We start from the raw sequence: 18,262 nt of genomic DNA on the forward strand, positions 1-18,262 counted from the left end.
TTTTATGTGACATCAGCTGAGCCAATCAAGTGCTCTGCTTTCCGGAGAACATCACAGTGCTTTGCATTTTTTACCACACTCCCAGTGAGCATACAGCAAACATATTGAAGCAAGGCTGCATTTAGAATGTGGAGAACTCTCTGACCTGACTATTCTCCATTTTTTTTTTCCTAGGTAATTTAAGTAGGTCACACTTTAAATTTGATTTCCCAGGCACTTGGTTTTAAATAAGATACATTCTTATCTTCTAGACACTCCTGTTTTTTTTCCCACCACTTGGAGTTTATGCAGAAGAGAAACAGTTTCAATATGAATAAAGAAAATAATCCTAACTGTATGTTATCAGTTAATATAGACAATAATTATTTGCTCCTTACTTTCTACCCTCTTCCACCTTTTGGGAGGAAGGAGGGTGAAATGGGAGCTCAGTGATGGTGATTTGATGTCGCTTTCTCTGCCGTCCATGACAGCTTGTCCAATATATAACCCTCAGGTCAGAAAGAGCCCTGGGAAGCTCATCTCGCTAGATGTGTAGCCACACTTCTCACTATTTCCCTATTTCAGTGTGCAAGGGTGGAAGTGGGGTAAGAAATGATGTTGATTCTAGTCTTTCCACTAGGACGTATCTTCAGTGTTACCTACATCAGAAATGGCAAATGAGTTTTCTCTTGAATGCCAACTCTGCCTGCTTGCACATCTCAGCCTTGCACACTACAGTGAAGATTTGGGGGCTCTTTCTAGGCTCAGGGGGACAAGATGCCATGATCAAGCAATGATCTCTGCAGAGGTGCAGGAAGGGAGGCTAGTAGTTCATGTGCACACATTTGCCATCCCTGATCTGGAGCTTAGCACAAGTCTCATGAGGAACTGACATGGAACAGATTAACTGTCTTCAAAGCCCTCTCAAAACTTTGAGACAGCTCATTAGTTCTCACCCTATTCTTATTTCCACAGTCCCTAATTTGAGTCTTGGGCACCCTGAGTTCAAAGCTCTTTCCTCTACCCTGTCTTAGACAATCAGCATGAGTAGCAACTCTGTATGGATCTCTGCTTCAGTATCCTGGAAATAGAAAGCATGTTCCCTACATTTAGAGAGAATTCATCTAAATTTAATATGTAGCTTCAATGTTCTTACTTCTGAACTCATTCTTCTCCTCTGGTAGATTCATAAGGATAAGAATCCTACTGGGAATTTTATGTGCCCCCAGCAGTTTTTACAACTATCTGGTTATAAAACATTTGGAGGGGGAATAGCCCCTCAATCATATGTCAACTGTTGAGATGTTTTTGTTTCAGGTCAGTTTACAATTAAGGTACAACATGCACTTCCCCAGAAAAAGGCATTGTGTGTGCAACACAAGGTCCAGCCCAGACATTGTTCTTTGTACATGTTTCATAAATGGCCATTTCGAGTTTGCCCGTACCCCCACCACTTGGGAACCCCTGAATATCAGGAACCTAGGAGAAATGTTTACTTAATCAAGCCAACATTGATGACTGCAGCACTGGAAGGAAAGCAACAATGACACATGTGATCCTGTCCTTGAGCCGTTTACTACCTAAATCTTTGGAAAATGAGACTCTCAGAGAAGGAAAGTTAATTACGATAAAAACTGAATAGAAACATGGCAACAAGAGGGGATTGGTAAGATGGGGTGTGACCATTGACTAGGGAGAGATCTGAGAGACATGTAATCACTTCATGGGATGGGGAGACCATGTGGGTTGTACGCACACGTGTGCATGTAGAATTCTTGGAACCTGCGCATTCCCAATCACAGGTGAATCAGGAGTCAGGGGATCATCTCTGTTGGTCATTTCTGAAGGTCTCTGAATGCCAGTTCCATAGCCTGGAGCCATATCCTCATTTTAGGCCCACGTTAGAAGCCAGGTTGGAAATTTAGGTTCTTTACAAACTGATACTGAAGTGAAAAGTCCGAAGTCTGAAGGCGACCAGTAAAGTCCCACTCTGGATAATCTCTAGGAGGGCAGAATTGGAACAGTTGAAGCCAAACTGGTGAAAACTGTTGGTAATCTCATACCAGACAATCCCCACTGATTTTCAGCCTTCTTCCTATCAACAGATGCAAGAGGGTCCCAGCTGAGACGTGAACTGCTAGAGATTTCATGTCTTCAGCCTGCCCTCCCCTTTTTCTGCTTTTTTTTTATAGGCCAGGCATATTAATTACATGTGTTATGCTTTGGGGTAGGCACAATTATTTCTTTGTGGTCTACATAGGGAAACTGAGGCAGAGAGCGATGAAATGTCTCAACTGTGGCCCATCCCCTTCCCTTTTTAATGAACATAAACTTATCAGGAATAGGAGTCAACTAATCTGAGGGTAAGATAATAAGAAAAATGGGTTCTGATCCCCAATACCAACAGCAACACAACCCACAAATCCATGTGGCCTAATTAAGGGCACAGCTGAGGGATGGGCCAACCTGGTTTCCAGTGGGGCTCCCACACTTGTGAGCTTTGTGACTTCGGCAAAGTAATTTCACCAGTCTGAGCCTCATCTGTAAAATGGGATCATGATTCTAGCCTCCACCTCATAGAGTGATTATGATGATTAAGTAATAAATTGCACATAAAGCATTCTATGCTGCGCCAGGCACATAATAAGCATTCAGTTGGTGGGAACTGCTGTTATTAGTAGCATTTTCATTATTGTGGTTATCGTTTGTTTAAGATGGCTCTGCACCTCCATGACCAAAGTCTCAAGCCTAGAACATTGCAAGCAAGGCTGAAACACCAGGCAGGCTCCGTCTCCTTAGACTGACAGAGCCCTTCACACTGGCCCTCGTGACCTGCTGCTCTGTCTGGTTTTTGCAGCTGCCTGCCCCGTCCTATGCAGCGGGAACGGACAGTACTCTAAAGGGACATGCCAGTGCTACAGCGGCTGGAAAGGCGCCGAGTGCGATGTGCCCATGAATCAGTGCATCGATCCTTCCTGCGGGGGCCACGGCTCCTGCATTGATGGCAACTGTGTCTGCTCTGCTGGCTACAAAGGGGAGCATTGTGAGGAAGGTAAGCGCCAAGGCAGGGCCAGGCTGGGCAGCAGTGGAGGCAGGCCCAGACCTTTGTGAATGGGCCCAGTCCCCAGCTCAGTGTCTTGCAAAGGAAACTTCAACATTTTGCTCAGAAAGCTTCAAACCCCTTAGCTTTGATGGACTTCTTAAGTTGTAGAAAACAGAAGGCTGTTTGGAGTGGTTCTGGAAGGAATGTTTTGTTTTACCCTTCTGTATGGACATTAGCTCCTTTTCTCTTTCTCCTTTGTTTTTCTCTTTAAATTGCTTCCTCTGCCTTTGTCTGTCTGTCTGTCTGTCTGTCTTCTCTTTCTCGTTCCTCCCTCCTCTTCCTGCTCCCTCTTTTCCTTTTTATTCCTTCCCCTTCCCCTATCTTCCCTCCTCTTTTCTCCTGCTTTATTTAAAGTTCTCTGAATTGGGAGTTACTAAAGCTATCCAGAAAAAAGAAACAAGAATCCTTAATCCCCCTGTCTTCCCCAAAGCTGTTTTTTTACTCTTCCTGGTAATCTAAGGCCCATATGTGTCTGTGTAAATATTTCAGCCACAATTAATATCAATAGAGAGCAGTCAGGCTTGAAAGACTATAGGTATCCATGTCATTTAGAGACATCACGTAGGGCAAATTATCCTGGTTACCTACAACCCCACAGAATTAGAGGAGAGTGGGTGTGCAGCAGTGGGCTGGGATTTGATGTTTCCTGAAGAGCTCAGTAGAGCACACATTGAAGTGGCTTCCTGCACGCACAGGTAAAAATTAAAGGATGTAAGAAATTGAATCCACTCTGATAAAACAGGATCAGAGATTAGGTTTGGAGATTAAGAGGCGGGGGCATGGGTGAGGAAGTATAGGAATGGGGAGAAATGCTCAGAATACAGCTCTAACTAGTCCTAGTTACTCTGGTTAGTTCTGTCAGAAGAGATACTTGGTACCAAGGTATTGGGACCAAGTTGTGGTACCTATAAGGCAAGGGAACTCAGCCAAGCTGCCTGTCAGCCTTCCCCCTCTGTATTTGCCCTTCTAGAATATGGTGTCTTGTTGCCCATCTATTGTTTCTCCCCATGTAATCAACCACAGTTGGTAGGAAAGTAAGAACCTAGGTCCTCTCAGCCTCTCACTGGCTCCCCAGCCTTTGAGTTGGCTCAGTCATTATCTTCCAGGTGAGCACCTTTTCTCTAAGACCGTTTCCCAGTGAAACGTCCCCATGCAACTGCAAAAGCCCTTTCCCCTGCTGTGTTCGCAGTGGAAAAAGAAGTGGTAAGTCACCCAAAAAGCTAAGGGAAAAAGTGAAGCTCACTGCCTACTCCGTGTGAGACAGCTTGAGATGACCACCCAGAATGTCCCCATAGAACAGATCCTGTTGAGTGTCATATGCTTGTGTTCTTGCTCAGCTTCTCACTGCCAAGATGATAAGGAGGGACCTCAGGTGCTATGAAGTTCTCAGATGCTAGTGGTTCCATTCTCCCATTTCATTAACTTATGGATCTCTAGGGTTCTATATAAAATCACCAATCATTACAGCCCTCACCACAAAGCAATGACAGTGGCTTATCCTTAGATACACACACAAAATCTCCCCTTGTGCAGTCTCCCATTTCATAGTTTTTAGAGCTATGGCAATAAACAGTCAGCTTCCATGACATTATTCTTCCAAGATTTTCTAATGTATTGTAGTAATGCCCTTAATGGGGCTCAGAAGTCTGACCCCCAGATCGTCACTTGCTCCACTCTATATATATTTTTTCCTCTATTATAAAAAGTAGCTACCCTCCGTCTGCATCATAAAACCAAATGGGGAGTTTGGATGCAGTAAGTACTGATTTAATAACCCTGCTTGAAAGGTGAAAGTTCTTAAAGATAAATGGATTGCAGGAGGCAAAACTGCATTCACTGAAAACATGGGAGAGGCCAATAATATGACAAGAAAGGTTAAAACGACCTTTTGCATACATCATGTGGAGAGAGGAAAGTGTTAGAACAATGATGTTGCCCATCTTAGAATTTTTTCTCTCCAGTTAAGATTGTGCACATCTGTATGAGTGAAATTTCAAGTGATTTCTCAACTTTCTTACTCTCCCAACTCGTCTTATTTAAATGTTCCGAATGAATTAACCATCCAAAAAAGCAAGGAAGCCACGTGGATCATTATGAAAGGATGAAATCTCCTCTATTGATTTCTGCTACCCAAAAAGAATGAACCAAAGTGATTCATATGCTGTTTTCAAAATAGGAAATGGAATCAAAGTCTAGATCAGCACTTTTTCTTCCATTTAGCTTTTTTATTTCTAATATTCATCATAGTCATAACATTCAAACAATTTACCCTGAAATGGCCATGGCAACGAAATCAATAGTTGCCATCCTCCATTTTTGCTGCATAAACATTGTACTATTAACAAATTTTCACAAGAAAATGAAAGGATGTATTCATGAGGTTTCATTCAATGATGTCCGGGGGAGTGGAAAGGTGACGAGAGAGGGATTGACACATTAGTTTGTCAGCCATGTTTTCATGTCAGTTTCGTGGTTGAGTCATTTTTCAACGACATTTAACTTCATAAATGTAATTCATAGTTCTTCAGGGGTTTATAGTGCATATTGTTTGTAAAACTCCTTGACCTCCTTTTTTATCCTTAGGGATAGAAATTGCATTCACAACCCTTTTTTATCAAACCTACAGAGGACCCAAGACTAAATGAGTTCTAATGATTTCAGCTGCCAGGGGCCTGGTGGTGTAAAGCACATGGTACTTAGCTGGTAAAGGCTGCTGTCCCCTTTTTAAGTATAACACTGTTTCTATTTATAAATTTGTGTAAAATGCCATAGTCCCTCCCGCCTGCTAAAGACTCAAAGGATGTGGTCACGAGACCATCTTATGAAATTGGAACCAAATTTAAAATTCATAGTGAAACTGCTGCTGAATTTAGTTATTCCATCAGCTGCTGTAATTATGTAGCACAAAGGGCATATTTACTGGTATTGCTGACCAGAGAAGGGGTTAGCTCATATTTTTAGATACAATAAATGGTTCTTTTGATGACATTCCAGTCCCCGGCTAATAAATCTCAGTGGATTTTTCCTCCTTCCTTCATACTGTAATTCAAGATAGAGAAGAGAAAGCTAATTTATTTAGAAGACAAATGCCGTGATCCTTTTTTTTTTTTTTTGTATATTGCTTTTTATTTAATCCTTTTAAGAAAAAGATTATGACATAGTTTTTGAATTTTTTGAAAGCTTCTAACTGTTGGCCCCTCACCAAACATTTTAAATGGCTAATTAGAGATGAGGAGTAATTTTTGAGGCACATAGCACATGAGATATTTTTGTGTATTTTTTTTGATTTTGCTATATTAGACATGGGGAAAGAGTGAAAAACTAGAACTTCAGGATTTTCTTTTATTAGAATAATATGGACAAGATTGATTCTGAATGAATTAGTTCATATTTTGCAGATCCCAAATTGCACAGCATTTTTCCCAAAAGCAAGAAGTTGTTAGCACCATTTCTCTTTCTTGTCAGTCTTTCACGCTGGAAATTTGTCCTATTAATGACAAATGCTCTTAGCTAAGTCTGTCATTACATTTTTTATTGAACACCTACTATGTTCCCTTAACTGTGCTGGCATGAGCCACCAAAGGCATTACACAACCTCTTTGCAAGTGTCTTCTATGTGTTTGAACCTTCAGTTCATTTACACTCTCCAGATGTGCTCACCATCCTAAATGGAGCAAATCTGAAGGTATCAGAAAGGGTTCATATCATCAGAAGTTATAGTCCCCAAGACAATGAATTCAACATTAAAGTGATTGTAACCGGAGCAAGTAATATCATCATAAATGTCTCCAACTAATAATAATTCACTAAAATTCTCCTTTCTCAGAGTGTATTCCTGATTTAAAAAGAAAAAAATCGATGGCAGCTTCTGTTTCCCCATGGCTCGAATAGCTTTAAACTGATTTCCATAAATAATGTCTTCCTGAGACTATCCGAATGGGATCCTGAGAAACATCTCTTAACACTGAAAATTCTTATTTTTGCCTCAAGGGAGAGGTGCTCTTTGAAACTTCATGGAATATTGTGATTTCTAATAAATCCAAATTCCTCTAGTCTCATGTCTGCCAGAATTAAATAGTTTGTGGCATGGAAAATCTAAATAATGTCATATTTAGAGCCAATGTATCATCAATTTTAAAACACACCATTATTTTCTGTACCATAAGCAAGAAAAAAGAAGACACTACACTACCAAAAGCTGGGACCCCAAGAAATTACCATCTCTAAATAGCTGAACTATTTAGAGGCCAAAAATCTTGCATATTTCAATCTTGGCATTGGGCAAGGAGAGAAATCAAAATTTTCTCTGAGATTTTGAACTACAAGATGGCACGCATACACACAAGGGACTGAATTACACTATGAGTGTGGTCCAAAAATCTTCAAGAAAAGAATTTGAAGTGGTCTCAAGCTGGCTGTGCCCCCAGACGATGGCAGAAGCAAATATTTTAATTTAGGCCAACAGGCCTGATTTCCAAGCTGTTAAAATGGGGGAAATGTATGTCTTAGTCAAATAAGGTGATAAGACCTCTTCATCTCTCTCATCCACAGGGCAACATCTGAGCCCTCTGCAAGACCACCATTCTCCGTTCAAACCCCACGGAGTGCAGGGTCCTCTTCTCCAAGTGGCATTGCATAATTTCCTAGGAATATCTAAGGAAGCTCATCTTCCTCTGAAAAGACCTGTTAATCAACCCTTGGCTGGATGGATGTCCAAAGTTTGGGGTCACATTCTCATGCAAAAAAATCCTTTCCTCAAGAACTGGCCTTTGTAATTCATTCCTGTCCTTGCTTTGAGTTGATTCCAGAGTAATAATCTTCAAATTACCCACTGGATATGTATTCCTTCTCATTATTAAGATGGCCAAACAATCAGACCATGAAACTGGCAAGAACAACAATGACCAGAATCTGACCATTAATTCATCCAATTGACCGTCTGGTGGAAGGTTAATGCCACGGCCAAAGAGACTCACCTATCCAGCCTACTCATGATTACCTGTGGAAAGGTTTCCCCCTCTGGATCATTTCCACACCCAACTCCACCTATTCTATCCTTCACACTTACTAACTCCTTTGTGTGCTCAGAGAATGAAAACTAATTTTAGACTTAACCTAAGTGAAACAATTAGGAAAGTGACTCATTTATAAGTTTCATTGTTTTTTTTTTTTTCAGTCTTTTTTTACCTTCTGAAGTCAAGTATTAGTGAAGTTAGAATTAGTGAAGTTAGAGTCTCTCTGATCATGAGGGGTAATTGGATTTGGTGATACACGTACAGACATCATCAGTATTCATGTTCCAGTCTCAGAAGCTCTGATATGGTTTAATTAAGGTACTACTGTTTATAGATCAGGGTTCTCAAGGTTGAAAGACACACCTCTATATCTGATTCCTCCTAATTCTGCTTGAGAAATCTCCTTTTTTCTCTTGCATTCTCTTCACATGTGAGATTTGGTGTTTTGACAAGTCTTGCATTCTTTACAGGCGTTCTTCAAGGGACCACATAGGTATTACCTTGGCCGCTCCATTTGCTTGCAGGTGGATAGGAATTGGTGAACCACTGGTCCATTCAGCTGTAAGCTAATGTCTTGTGGCCCATCCCCCATGAGTGATCAACACTTTTCTTCTTTGTTTTTTTCAGTTGATTGCTTGGATCCTACCTGCTCCAGCCATGGCGTCTGTGTAAATGGAGAATGCCTTTGCAGCCCTGGCTGGGGTGGTCTAAATTGTGAGCTGGCAAGGGTCCAGTGCCCAGACCAGTGCAGTGGGCATGGCACTTACCTGCCCGACACAGGCCTCTGCAGCTGCGATCCCAACTGGATGGGTCCCGACTGCTCTGTTGGTAAGCCAAGAGGTTTTCTCCTCACTTTCCCCAACGCTCATGCCCTGTGTTCCTTCCATCAGCCCAAATGGATGGGAATCTACTCTTCACACTTAGCTTGGGATAAAGGGACTTTGGTCAATTGCATAGTGCCTCTCTGACTCTCTTCTCCTCAGTGGTGAAGTCTGTGATTCTTGAGAAACAAAGGACACCAAGTAGATTCTCGTGCCTTGTTGGTTCCATCACCACAAATGGATGAGGAGCCCGGAAGGGATGCTTCCATTTGCATTATGGGTTTTCTCATGTACGTTCCCTAAAGGTACCAGAAAACAAAACAGAACAATTCAGTCTCAGACAAACTGAATGGAATGTCCTATAAAACAGAAAAGAGGCTCCCTCAGGGTGCTGTGTGAACATGTTATAAAGCTCTGCGATACTCCGGTGACAGAAAAATAATGAAGCTGTGCTGTACATTTTATTTTCCTAAAATTAAAAGTATGTGTCTTACCTCCCGAGTGACCTTAAAATGGAACGGTTCAACAGTTCAAGCCAGTCCCAACCTTCCTGAGCATGGTTCCGTTCACACTGACAAGTACCTATCCAAGCAAGCGATCATCATTCCGCCCCCTTCCTCTGGGTAGTGAGACAGCTGTCAGATTGCCATGGCAATCAGAAAGGGAATATATGTGAAGCTTTGCCTACAATGGGAAAGAAATGAATATTTCATTTCAAAAAGAAAAAAAGAAGAGTCAGTTAAAATAGGCTATTTTGGGATGTCTTCTCAGCCCACTCGGCTCTGGCTTCAACTCTGATGCTGGTTGTCCAGGCCAAACTCTGCAAACGGTCGGGGGAGGGGGAGCCCTAGATCCAGGGCCCCACTGTGCTCCCAACATGCTGTGTGACTTTGAGTGAGTCACTGACCCTCCTGGTCTGGTTTCTCCTCCCCTAGCATGACGAGCCATGCCCCCCTCAGTAGTCTGTTGTAAGGATGAATGTCTGGCACGTGCTTGTCCTCGAGTGAGAGGTCTGGAATGCCAGAGAGTGCATATCTGTCTGTCTGTCTCCTCCCCAACCACAAAAGACTTTGAGCTCCTTTGAGAAAGAGGCTGTGTAAATGCAGCACAATTACAGCGGTCATCATTGCCACCAAGATGCCCATCTGGGTAGCGAGTTGCTCTGTAGTCATCATGGGGATGGAGCTGCGGAGTCCCCAACTGGCCTTTAGTCAGTTTAGGCTCTCAAAGCAGGTAAAATCCCAGCTGACTAGGGAGTCAGGATCCACAGATGTCTTTTCAGGTGGGCACCTGCCGGGTAGATTTGCCAAACTGGATGGCCACTGTCTGACCTCCCTTGGGATGGTCTCAAGCTCTAGAACAGTGGTTCTTATACTCTAGTGCACATCAAAACTACCTGGAGGACTTGTTAAAACAAATTTCTGAGCCCTACTCCCAGAGTTCATAATTCAGGAGGTCCAACCAAGGCACAAGAATTTGCAGTTCTAACAAGTTCCCAGGTGATGTTGACGTTGCTGGTCCTGCGACCCCACTGTGAGAACCATTGCTCTAGAGAATACATAACGATGAATTAATACCCAGCCAGTGGAGAGACAGGCCTCCCAAGATGATATACTTGTTGGACCTTGGGGCCTGCTCCAGGGACCTGGGCCATGTGTGTGGTCTGGGCTCCAGTGGAGGGTTTCTCCAGCTGTGGTGTTGAGCTGTAATCATTGTTTTTCTTCCAGAAGTGTGTTCAGTAGACTGTGGCACTCACGGCGTCTGCATCGGGGGAGCCTGCCGCTGTGAAGAGGGCTGGACAGGCGCAGCTTGTGACCAGCGCGTGTGCCACCCCCGCTGCATTGAGCACGGGACCTGTAAAGATGGCAAATGTGAATGCCGAGAGGGCTGGAATGGTGAACACTGCACCATTGGTAGGCAAACGGCAGGCACCGAAACAGGCACATATTGCTTTATTTTCATAAATCGTAGATCTATAGTGATGGTTGTGCACTACAACTGGCTGTTCCTTCAGGGACACAAGTGCTCTCCAACATTCCTGCTGCCTCTCCAAATCTCCGAGGGGACGGGGAAAGGAAAAGCAAGGTCCCCGATTGGAAAAGGCTTTCCGTTCTTTCCAGAGTTCCAGATTGGGAGGAAAGGGACTGTACCAGATAAGAAAATCCATCCAAATTTCTGATCTTGGGGAGGGAGAAATGCACATGCATGGGAAATTGTCAGGGCCTGGAAGTTTCCAGCACTCCAAATGACTGTCGTCTGCAAGTCTCCCCTTTTTGAATACTCTCCCAGCTGGCTGGATCACTGGATCCCTGCTTGCTGGCAACAATTGAACTCACTTCTCTTACACCAGGTTAGATGCAGGCAGGAGTCCCAGGTTTCCCAGGTAGCCAGGTACCACAGTAGTAGGTTGAGCATCCTCTTGCTGTCCCAAGACAAGGCTTCGTCCTTGGGATCCTGACCCTCCCCATCACCACCACCATCGTTAAATATCTCCTCCCCTGATCCTACTTCATTCTCACTCAACCACCTCTTTATATAAGCTTCTTGACCAAGAATATTTTTTTTAAAGTTCATTTTCTTTTGTGAGAAGTAATAGTTCTCAAGTTTCTTCAGTTTTGTTTTGTTTGTTTTTTTGTCATTGTTGTGGTTTAAGGTAGGACAATGCCGTATTGAATGTATCCAATTATCCCTTTAACTGAGGAGATGGGAGCCAGTGCTCTCTGGTTTTCCACATCTCTCAGGCAGTTGGAATTACAAAGTTGTCAACTTAAGCATCATTTTACCTCCAGTTTTTGCTTTTGTTGTTTAATTAAGTCAAGTCTAGGATTCATTTCATGCCAAGCTGGCTAATCCAATTGCTTACATGGAAACTCTCAGAGAAGTTTCCAACCAAACTACTGACTTGTCCCCTTGAAGTTATTTTTGATTCTAGCCATCAAGTTGGAGTCCCTCCCCTCTGTCTTAGCCTAAAAACCCCAGTCACAGATCGGTCACCGGGAGTGAGAGACAAGGTTAGGAGCTTGTCCAGGGCTGACTCATGAGATCAGACTCAGTTTCCCATGCTGTTCATTTGGGTGGTTAAGCAGAGGTAAAGTGCACTCTGCACTAGATTTCTCCCAGTTTCATCTAATTGGGCATCCGAGGGGCAGCGTGCCAATCCAGGCCAAGACCGTAGCACTGGGACCCTGCCGGGACAGTCTGTTGGCAGTGAATTGTTTTTGCAATCTCTCAATGACGCTCCAGATCCTGCTCCCCCTGCAGCCGCTTTCATCTTCAGTTCGCTGCAGAATCTGGGGGATAATTCAGAAGACTTTCAAGGGAGGGATGTGCACAGCCCACTACCAAGACTGCTTAAAATTCTTACCAATAGCTTCCACTCTTCAGGGGCATTCCTCTTGATGTACTTTTGCATGCCCAGTGTGATTTAAATAAAGACTTCCCCCACCCCCATACCTCCATTGCCCCCAATTTCCCCCCAAAAAAGAGCTCTTGCCAACCAATAACCTTTAGGTAGAAAATCCTACTTTCTCTCAATTCACACAATCCAGCCTCCCTCCCCTTTTCTCTTCCCTTCCCACATCTACCGAGGGTTTAGTGCACCCACAGTGATGCCTGCTGGCTGTCTCCTACCTACAACCTGTCTTTTCTCTGGGAATAACTCACAGGAGGGCAACCTCGAGGAGGTAGTGCCGAGTTTGGAAAACTACGGCCAAGGGGGCCAAATCTCGCCTACTGCTGTTTTTCTACGACTTATGAGCTAAAAATAGTTTTTACAATTATTAAGAGTTGAAAAAAAATCAAAAGAAAAATATTTCCTGATACATTACTATTATATGAAATTCAAATTTCAGTGTCCTGTCAAACAAAGTATTATTAGAGGACCGCCACACCCATTCGTCATTGTACTGTTGGCTTCCACACTGCATCTCGGCATTGAGCAATTGTGAAAGAGACTTCATGGCCCACAAAGCCATTTGTTATCTGGTCCTTTACAGAAAAAAATCAACAGACCTCTGAATTAGAGAATGGTATAAGTCTTGATGGAGAGAGAGGAGAAAAGAGAGGCAGGTCAACATTTGAATTAGGAAAAGGACTCCAGCTGTGGCTTGAAGGACATCAGAACCAAAAAAAAAGGGAGAAGGTCCAGATATCACTGAGTGGGAGTGGAGAGAAAACACTAGATGAAGTGTCTCTGGGGCTTTGAAAATGAGATGGGAAGATGACAACTTTAGCCTCAGAAAATGGTGAGGATGTGGCCAGCAGAAAAACACAGTTGTTGTTTCATTCTAGCTAGCCCTTTGGGTGAGATGAAATGGCAAAAGATGTTTCTGCTACTTGAAGTGTTTGGTTCAAGTTTCACCTCTCTGTGCGCTAATATACATGAGTTCTTGAGAGATATAGAGAAAGTGCACGTTTATAAGCCAAGTAAAGCTCCCAAAATGAAGAGCGTGGTGGTCCAGGAAAGTCTCTTGTTCAGGTCTATGATCTCTCATGACTTTATGAGTTTGTGCTTTGTGAATTATAAAGATCTTTGTCACCAAAGTCTTTTCTTGTGGGAAATTAGGGCTCTGTGTTTTTAGTAGGATAGGTGCTGTCTCCTCACAGTTATGTTCACGGAGTTTCACTCAAAAAAAGTCAAATGTATGTTAGTTGGTGAGATTTGCTATTCAGAATCTAGAGATGTTCGGACACGCATAATTGCTTCTTTGCTTTTTCAACCTCTGGCCCCAGAGCTGTTTCATGGAGTTTTAGTCTTTTATTTCGAGCAGATACTCCTGTCAATTCATTTTATGTCAGTGCCACAATTTACAAGCCCAGAATCAGTCTTCCTCCTCAGGGACACTGAGAGTCAGGAAGGAAAGAGAGGCTCTTTGGTCCTTTCCAAGCAGAGCCTCAAATGCTACATTTGGAAAATAGAAAATAAATAGGAAAGAAATGACACCTAGTCTGCAAACAATACATTGGGAGATATGGGGTAAGGCAGAACCTGGTGGTTAGTGTTGGGGTACTTGGGTTGTCTGTGGCCTATTTTTAAAAGGTCACAGGGAGGCAGTTTTCTTAGGGTCATTGCAAATAGTCAACCTAACAATTCACATCAGCACTTATGGATCGTATTTATTTTGCTGAAGGAAGCAAGAAGATGGATGGGGGAAAAGAACGAGGATAAAAACACAGACTTCTAAAAATCAAGTAGAATCACCAGGATCTATCTATGGCTAAATGCATTTCTGGAATTTTTCAACCAAGTTATTATTTTTTCTGTTTGGAAATTTAGTACATATTGCTAAAGATTTAAATATAAGGTATAACATTTCAATGTTAACTGTTAGAGTTAACTTATTAGTAGTGATTCTGCCAAGCAATAATTCTTATATTACTTCTTTCTAACATGTTAAATACAAGGTCTGCCTAAAACCTACAGAATTGCATAGATAAGAAATATACTTTGAATCCAAATCAACCACAATTCATGTATATCTTTGGAATATATTAGTGTTATTTGGATAGACTGCAGTTTACCCTTATGAATAAATCAGAAGGCACATTGTGTGGTTAGAATAGTTTTATTCTTTAAACATAATCTTAAAATGGGCTGTTGTTCCTATCCCCCGCTGCAGCCGCCACCACTACCTTATTAATACTGAGGATTTAACTTCAGAAGGCGATCCAAAGACTATAATACCAGGGCATAAAGGAACCATAGAATAGGTCAAAAATCACTGTGAACTATAGTAAACTCAGATAAGCATCTCTTATATTAAAAAGAAGTAGAGGGGCCAGCCCGGTGGCGCAAGTGGTTAAGTGAGCGCACTCTGCTGTGGTGGTCCGGGGTTCGCCAGTTCGGATCCCGGGTGCGCACTGACACACCGCTTGGCAAGCCATGCTGTGGCGGCGTCCCACATAAAGTAGAGGGAGATGGGCATGGATGTTAGCCCAGGGCCAGTCTTCCTCAGCAAAAAAAGAGGAGGATTGGCAGATGTTAGCACGGGGCTGATCTTCCTCACAAAAGAAAGAAAGAAATAAAATAAAATAAATAAAAAGAAGTAGAATAGATGTTAACGTGTTTTGCGAGCGGAATAGTTGGACAAAATACAGGGAGAATGCAAAGAGGGAGGCTAAATGCTAATTGAAGATTGTTGCTATTATCTCCTGAATGGTAGCTGGCCAGGCATCCACTCTGAATAATACAAACTAACACACCCACAGAATAAATCCACTAACACTAGGTATTGACCCTGGGTAAACTGTTTGATATCTGGATAGTGAGCAATATCTGTAATGGTTATCCCAATTTGTTTCTTTTGTTGATGTGGTCCTGACCTCCAATTGCCTTTCAGAATTGTGAGGACTCGATTCCTAGGACCGTGTGGGGCTGAGTGACCTGCCCAGGTGCCACAAGTCAGAATAGTTTTCTTTTCCCTCTGTCACACTGGGGCCCTTCTATTTTCCTCTTTAATTGGTTGGGGAAAGAAATAGGTTATTGTGATGTTAATAAGGAAAATGAATCTTTACCCAAAGTAAAACCAGCTGTGCGACAATCTGATGTGCGGATTAAGTGATTGTCATCAGAAGTAGACAGGGTCACAGTCCAAGAGGGAGAGAGCTTCAGAACTACAGGGAACAGGATGGGAAGAAAGCGACTGTCAAAATTAACCAACTTCAGACTGAGTACAGCCGCTTCTGCATCTCATTCCAGTTTCATTCTAAGTTATGGAAACTTCTTTTCTTGTCCCTATTATCCTTGAACATTTGAGCTTTCATGACTCTACAATGAGATCAAGTTGAGAGAAATTAGTCACTGTGAATCTGTCCTTACGACCAGGTCTGTGGAAGCAGCTAGTTCTCAGATTGGTTAATTAACCTATTCCTCTGGGGGTTCTTATTGGAACCCATGCTAGGAGCGCCATCTTTTTTGAAGTGAAAACCTGAAGTGATGGTCTTTCTCTGTTAAAGATTATGGACAAACTTTTAGTGGAGTGTAAAAGATATTCCACTGCTGATTTTCTTCCTCTTAATTTGGCCAAAATACAGGCCTTCTCATTGAAGATCAGAAATCGATACATGCCCAGATGTTCTCTTTGAGTCTGGGCCAGGCAGTCTGCCCAGGTTTCCTACCCAAACCCAGAACAAGATCTGGGAGGTAGAAGTTACAGGAACACATTTTCACCTAACTGCAAAAAGTAAAATAAAATGAAAGGAAAAAACTGCCTTATAAGTAGTGAGATTCCCATCACTGAAAGTGTTCGCTTTCTTGGCCTAGATGTTGAAGAGGGGCTTTCAGCATCAGTTGGAAGGTAGACTCGATAGACACAAAACTCACCCTAATTGTATGGCCCAACCAGTCTGTAGTTTAAATGGAAACATTTTTTATATTGCTTTCTATGTGATTTGGTAATATCTGTGCATGCAAGGAGGAACGATCGGAAAAAAAAAGAGGAAAGAAGTCTCGGTGTTCTAGTTCTGTGGGGAGACAGTGACTTGGAACATTCTTTGTTTCAGGAGGTCCTATTGATGTACTAGCTTGTGGCCCACAGTGGCGTGACTGGAATCACCAAGTAAATGGCTTGATACAAGGTGTTACTGACTTCACAAGAGCAAAGAACTAAAAACGGTTTGGAACTCTTGGAGCAGAAACCCATGGTATGAGAGTTAGCATGAGGAAAGTTCCAGACTCAAAAGAAAGGAAAACATGTAAAAGTAAGAGCTGTTGGAAAAATGGGGTGCATTGCCCTGGCGTATACAGTGAGTGCCCAGTCACTTGGGCTTTTACAGAAAGTCAATGTTCCTTCCAAGTCTGTGATTCTCGGACCCCACAATACATATTCAAGGCTTTACATTAAAGGAAAAGAGAATGCAAAGAGGGCCGTAGGGAACTGAGCTCCTTTAGATATTCATAATGGACATTTTCTCATCGCTTGCTATCTGATTCATTTCAGTGTCATGAAGAATAGATTGATGGAGGACAGGGAGATCTGTGTCTAGGCTTGACTCTGCCACGAACATTCTGGGTGCCATTAGAAAAGCCACCCAACTTTCCTGGCCTCAGTTTCTCCCTGTGACCAGTGAAGGGGTTGGAACATGTAATTGCTTTCCAGAGTGTGGTTCATAGACATGAGATCCTTCTTGTTGGTGTACAAATATATTTTATTGAATAGTTATGTAAGGCTTTTAAAAATAAGTATTAAGAAAAAATGTAACTAGCTCATCAAACTCATGATTATACTGGTATTATTGCTTAGGGATGTGGTGAAAGTAGGTAGTGATGTTAGGCCTGAGTAAATTTAAAGAAAAATATTAAGTAAATAACAGTGCAGATATTGCAAATATCACAAATGCGATATGTGATTGACTGAATTTAGAACACACTTGGATGAGATAATCTCTAAGGACCTGTGCATCTCCAGAATTTCATTACTTTTGATGCAAAATCATATGAATGGGCCACTCTCACGCAATCAAACCTTTCTCTCTTCTGTAAGGGTCAGGGAGGGTTTCCAGGCAGGCTCCCATAATATACACTTCACATTAAAGGCATAGATACAGCAGAGTTTTGGCTCAGCTTTTGTGTTTGTCTACCTGAGATCAAATTCTAGGAAGTTGCCTAACTTACACATGCCTCAGTTTCTTTGTCTGCAAAATGGGAATACTAAATACTACCTACCTCATTGGGTTATATGTAAAGTACTTAGCACAGTGCCTACCATAAAGTAAGAGCCAAATGAACGTGACCTAATGTCACCATCATCATCATCATCCCCCATCATCACCATCATTATCTAGTAATGGTAAGATAAATGAAAAGGCAAGGGAAGATTATCAAAATTAACTTCTCATTAAGACATTTCTGCTACTTTCAACCTCCCTTTCACATATCTGCTCCCAATCCTTCAAGCAGTTAGTAGCATGTCAAAAATAACACCTACCCACTATCAATTTCCCAAACAAAGACTTGTTCTGTAACTTGCTGCCATCTGGTTCTTACAGAAAAATGTAAACTGCCTCTCTTACCTGGAATTGAATCTGCTTGTTTTACCAAACAGCCCAGTTATACGTGGAATCAAATATCTGAATATCCTTATGTTAGTAGAGCCTTATTGTAAAATTGGGGTTTGCTACTTTCAAGCAAAATTTCTCAAACTAGACCTCTTGGACATATTCAGAGGAGCCAAGAGCTTGATGAGAATTTTTTTTTAATTCTGGGTTTCATTTTTATAATAAGCACAGTTCAAAAGAAGAAACTTTTCCTTTGAAGTATTAGTTTGGAATTCTGTTATTATTGAATAGAATAAAATTTCAGTTCTTTTAAGCCAGTGTTTTTCAAACTGAGGACCACAGACATATTC

The 18,262-nt window shown here is 42.2% G+C and overlaps 1 protein-coding gene across 2 annotated transcripts in view; it reads left to right on the forward strand.

Annotated features, from left to right (window-relative positions):
- Positions 1–18,262, forward strand: part of TENM2 (teneurin transmembrane protein 2) — a 571,867-nt gene that overhangs the window by 426,590 nt on the left and 127,015 nt on the right. The window contains exons 9-11 of one of the 2 annotated variants that reach the window (XM_058545548.1): positions 2,837–3,031; positions 8,725–8,925; positions 10,646–10,831. In XM_058545548.1, the coding sequence (XP_058401531.1) occupies positions 2,837–3,031; positions 8,725–8,925; positions 10,646–10,831 (582 nt within the window). The remainder of the gene's footprint in view (positions 1–2,836; positions 3,032–8,724; positions 8,926–10,645; positions 10,832–18,262) is intronic. The other variant, XM_058545558.1, reaches the window with a different exon arrangement.

The sequence above is a fragment of the Diceros bicornis genome, chromosome 1 (genome assembly GCF_020826845.1).
Source record: "Diceros bicornis minor isolate mBicDic1 chromosome 1, mDicBic1.mat.cur, whole genome shotgun sequence".
NCBI classification, from domain to species: domain Eukaryota; kingdom Metazoa; phylum Chordata; class Mammalia; order Perissodactyla; family Rhinocerotidae; genus Diceros; species Diceros bicornis.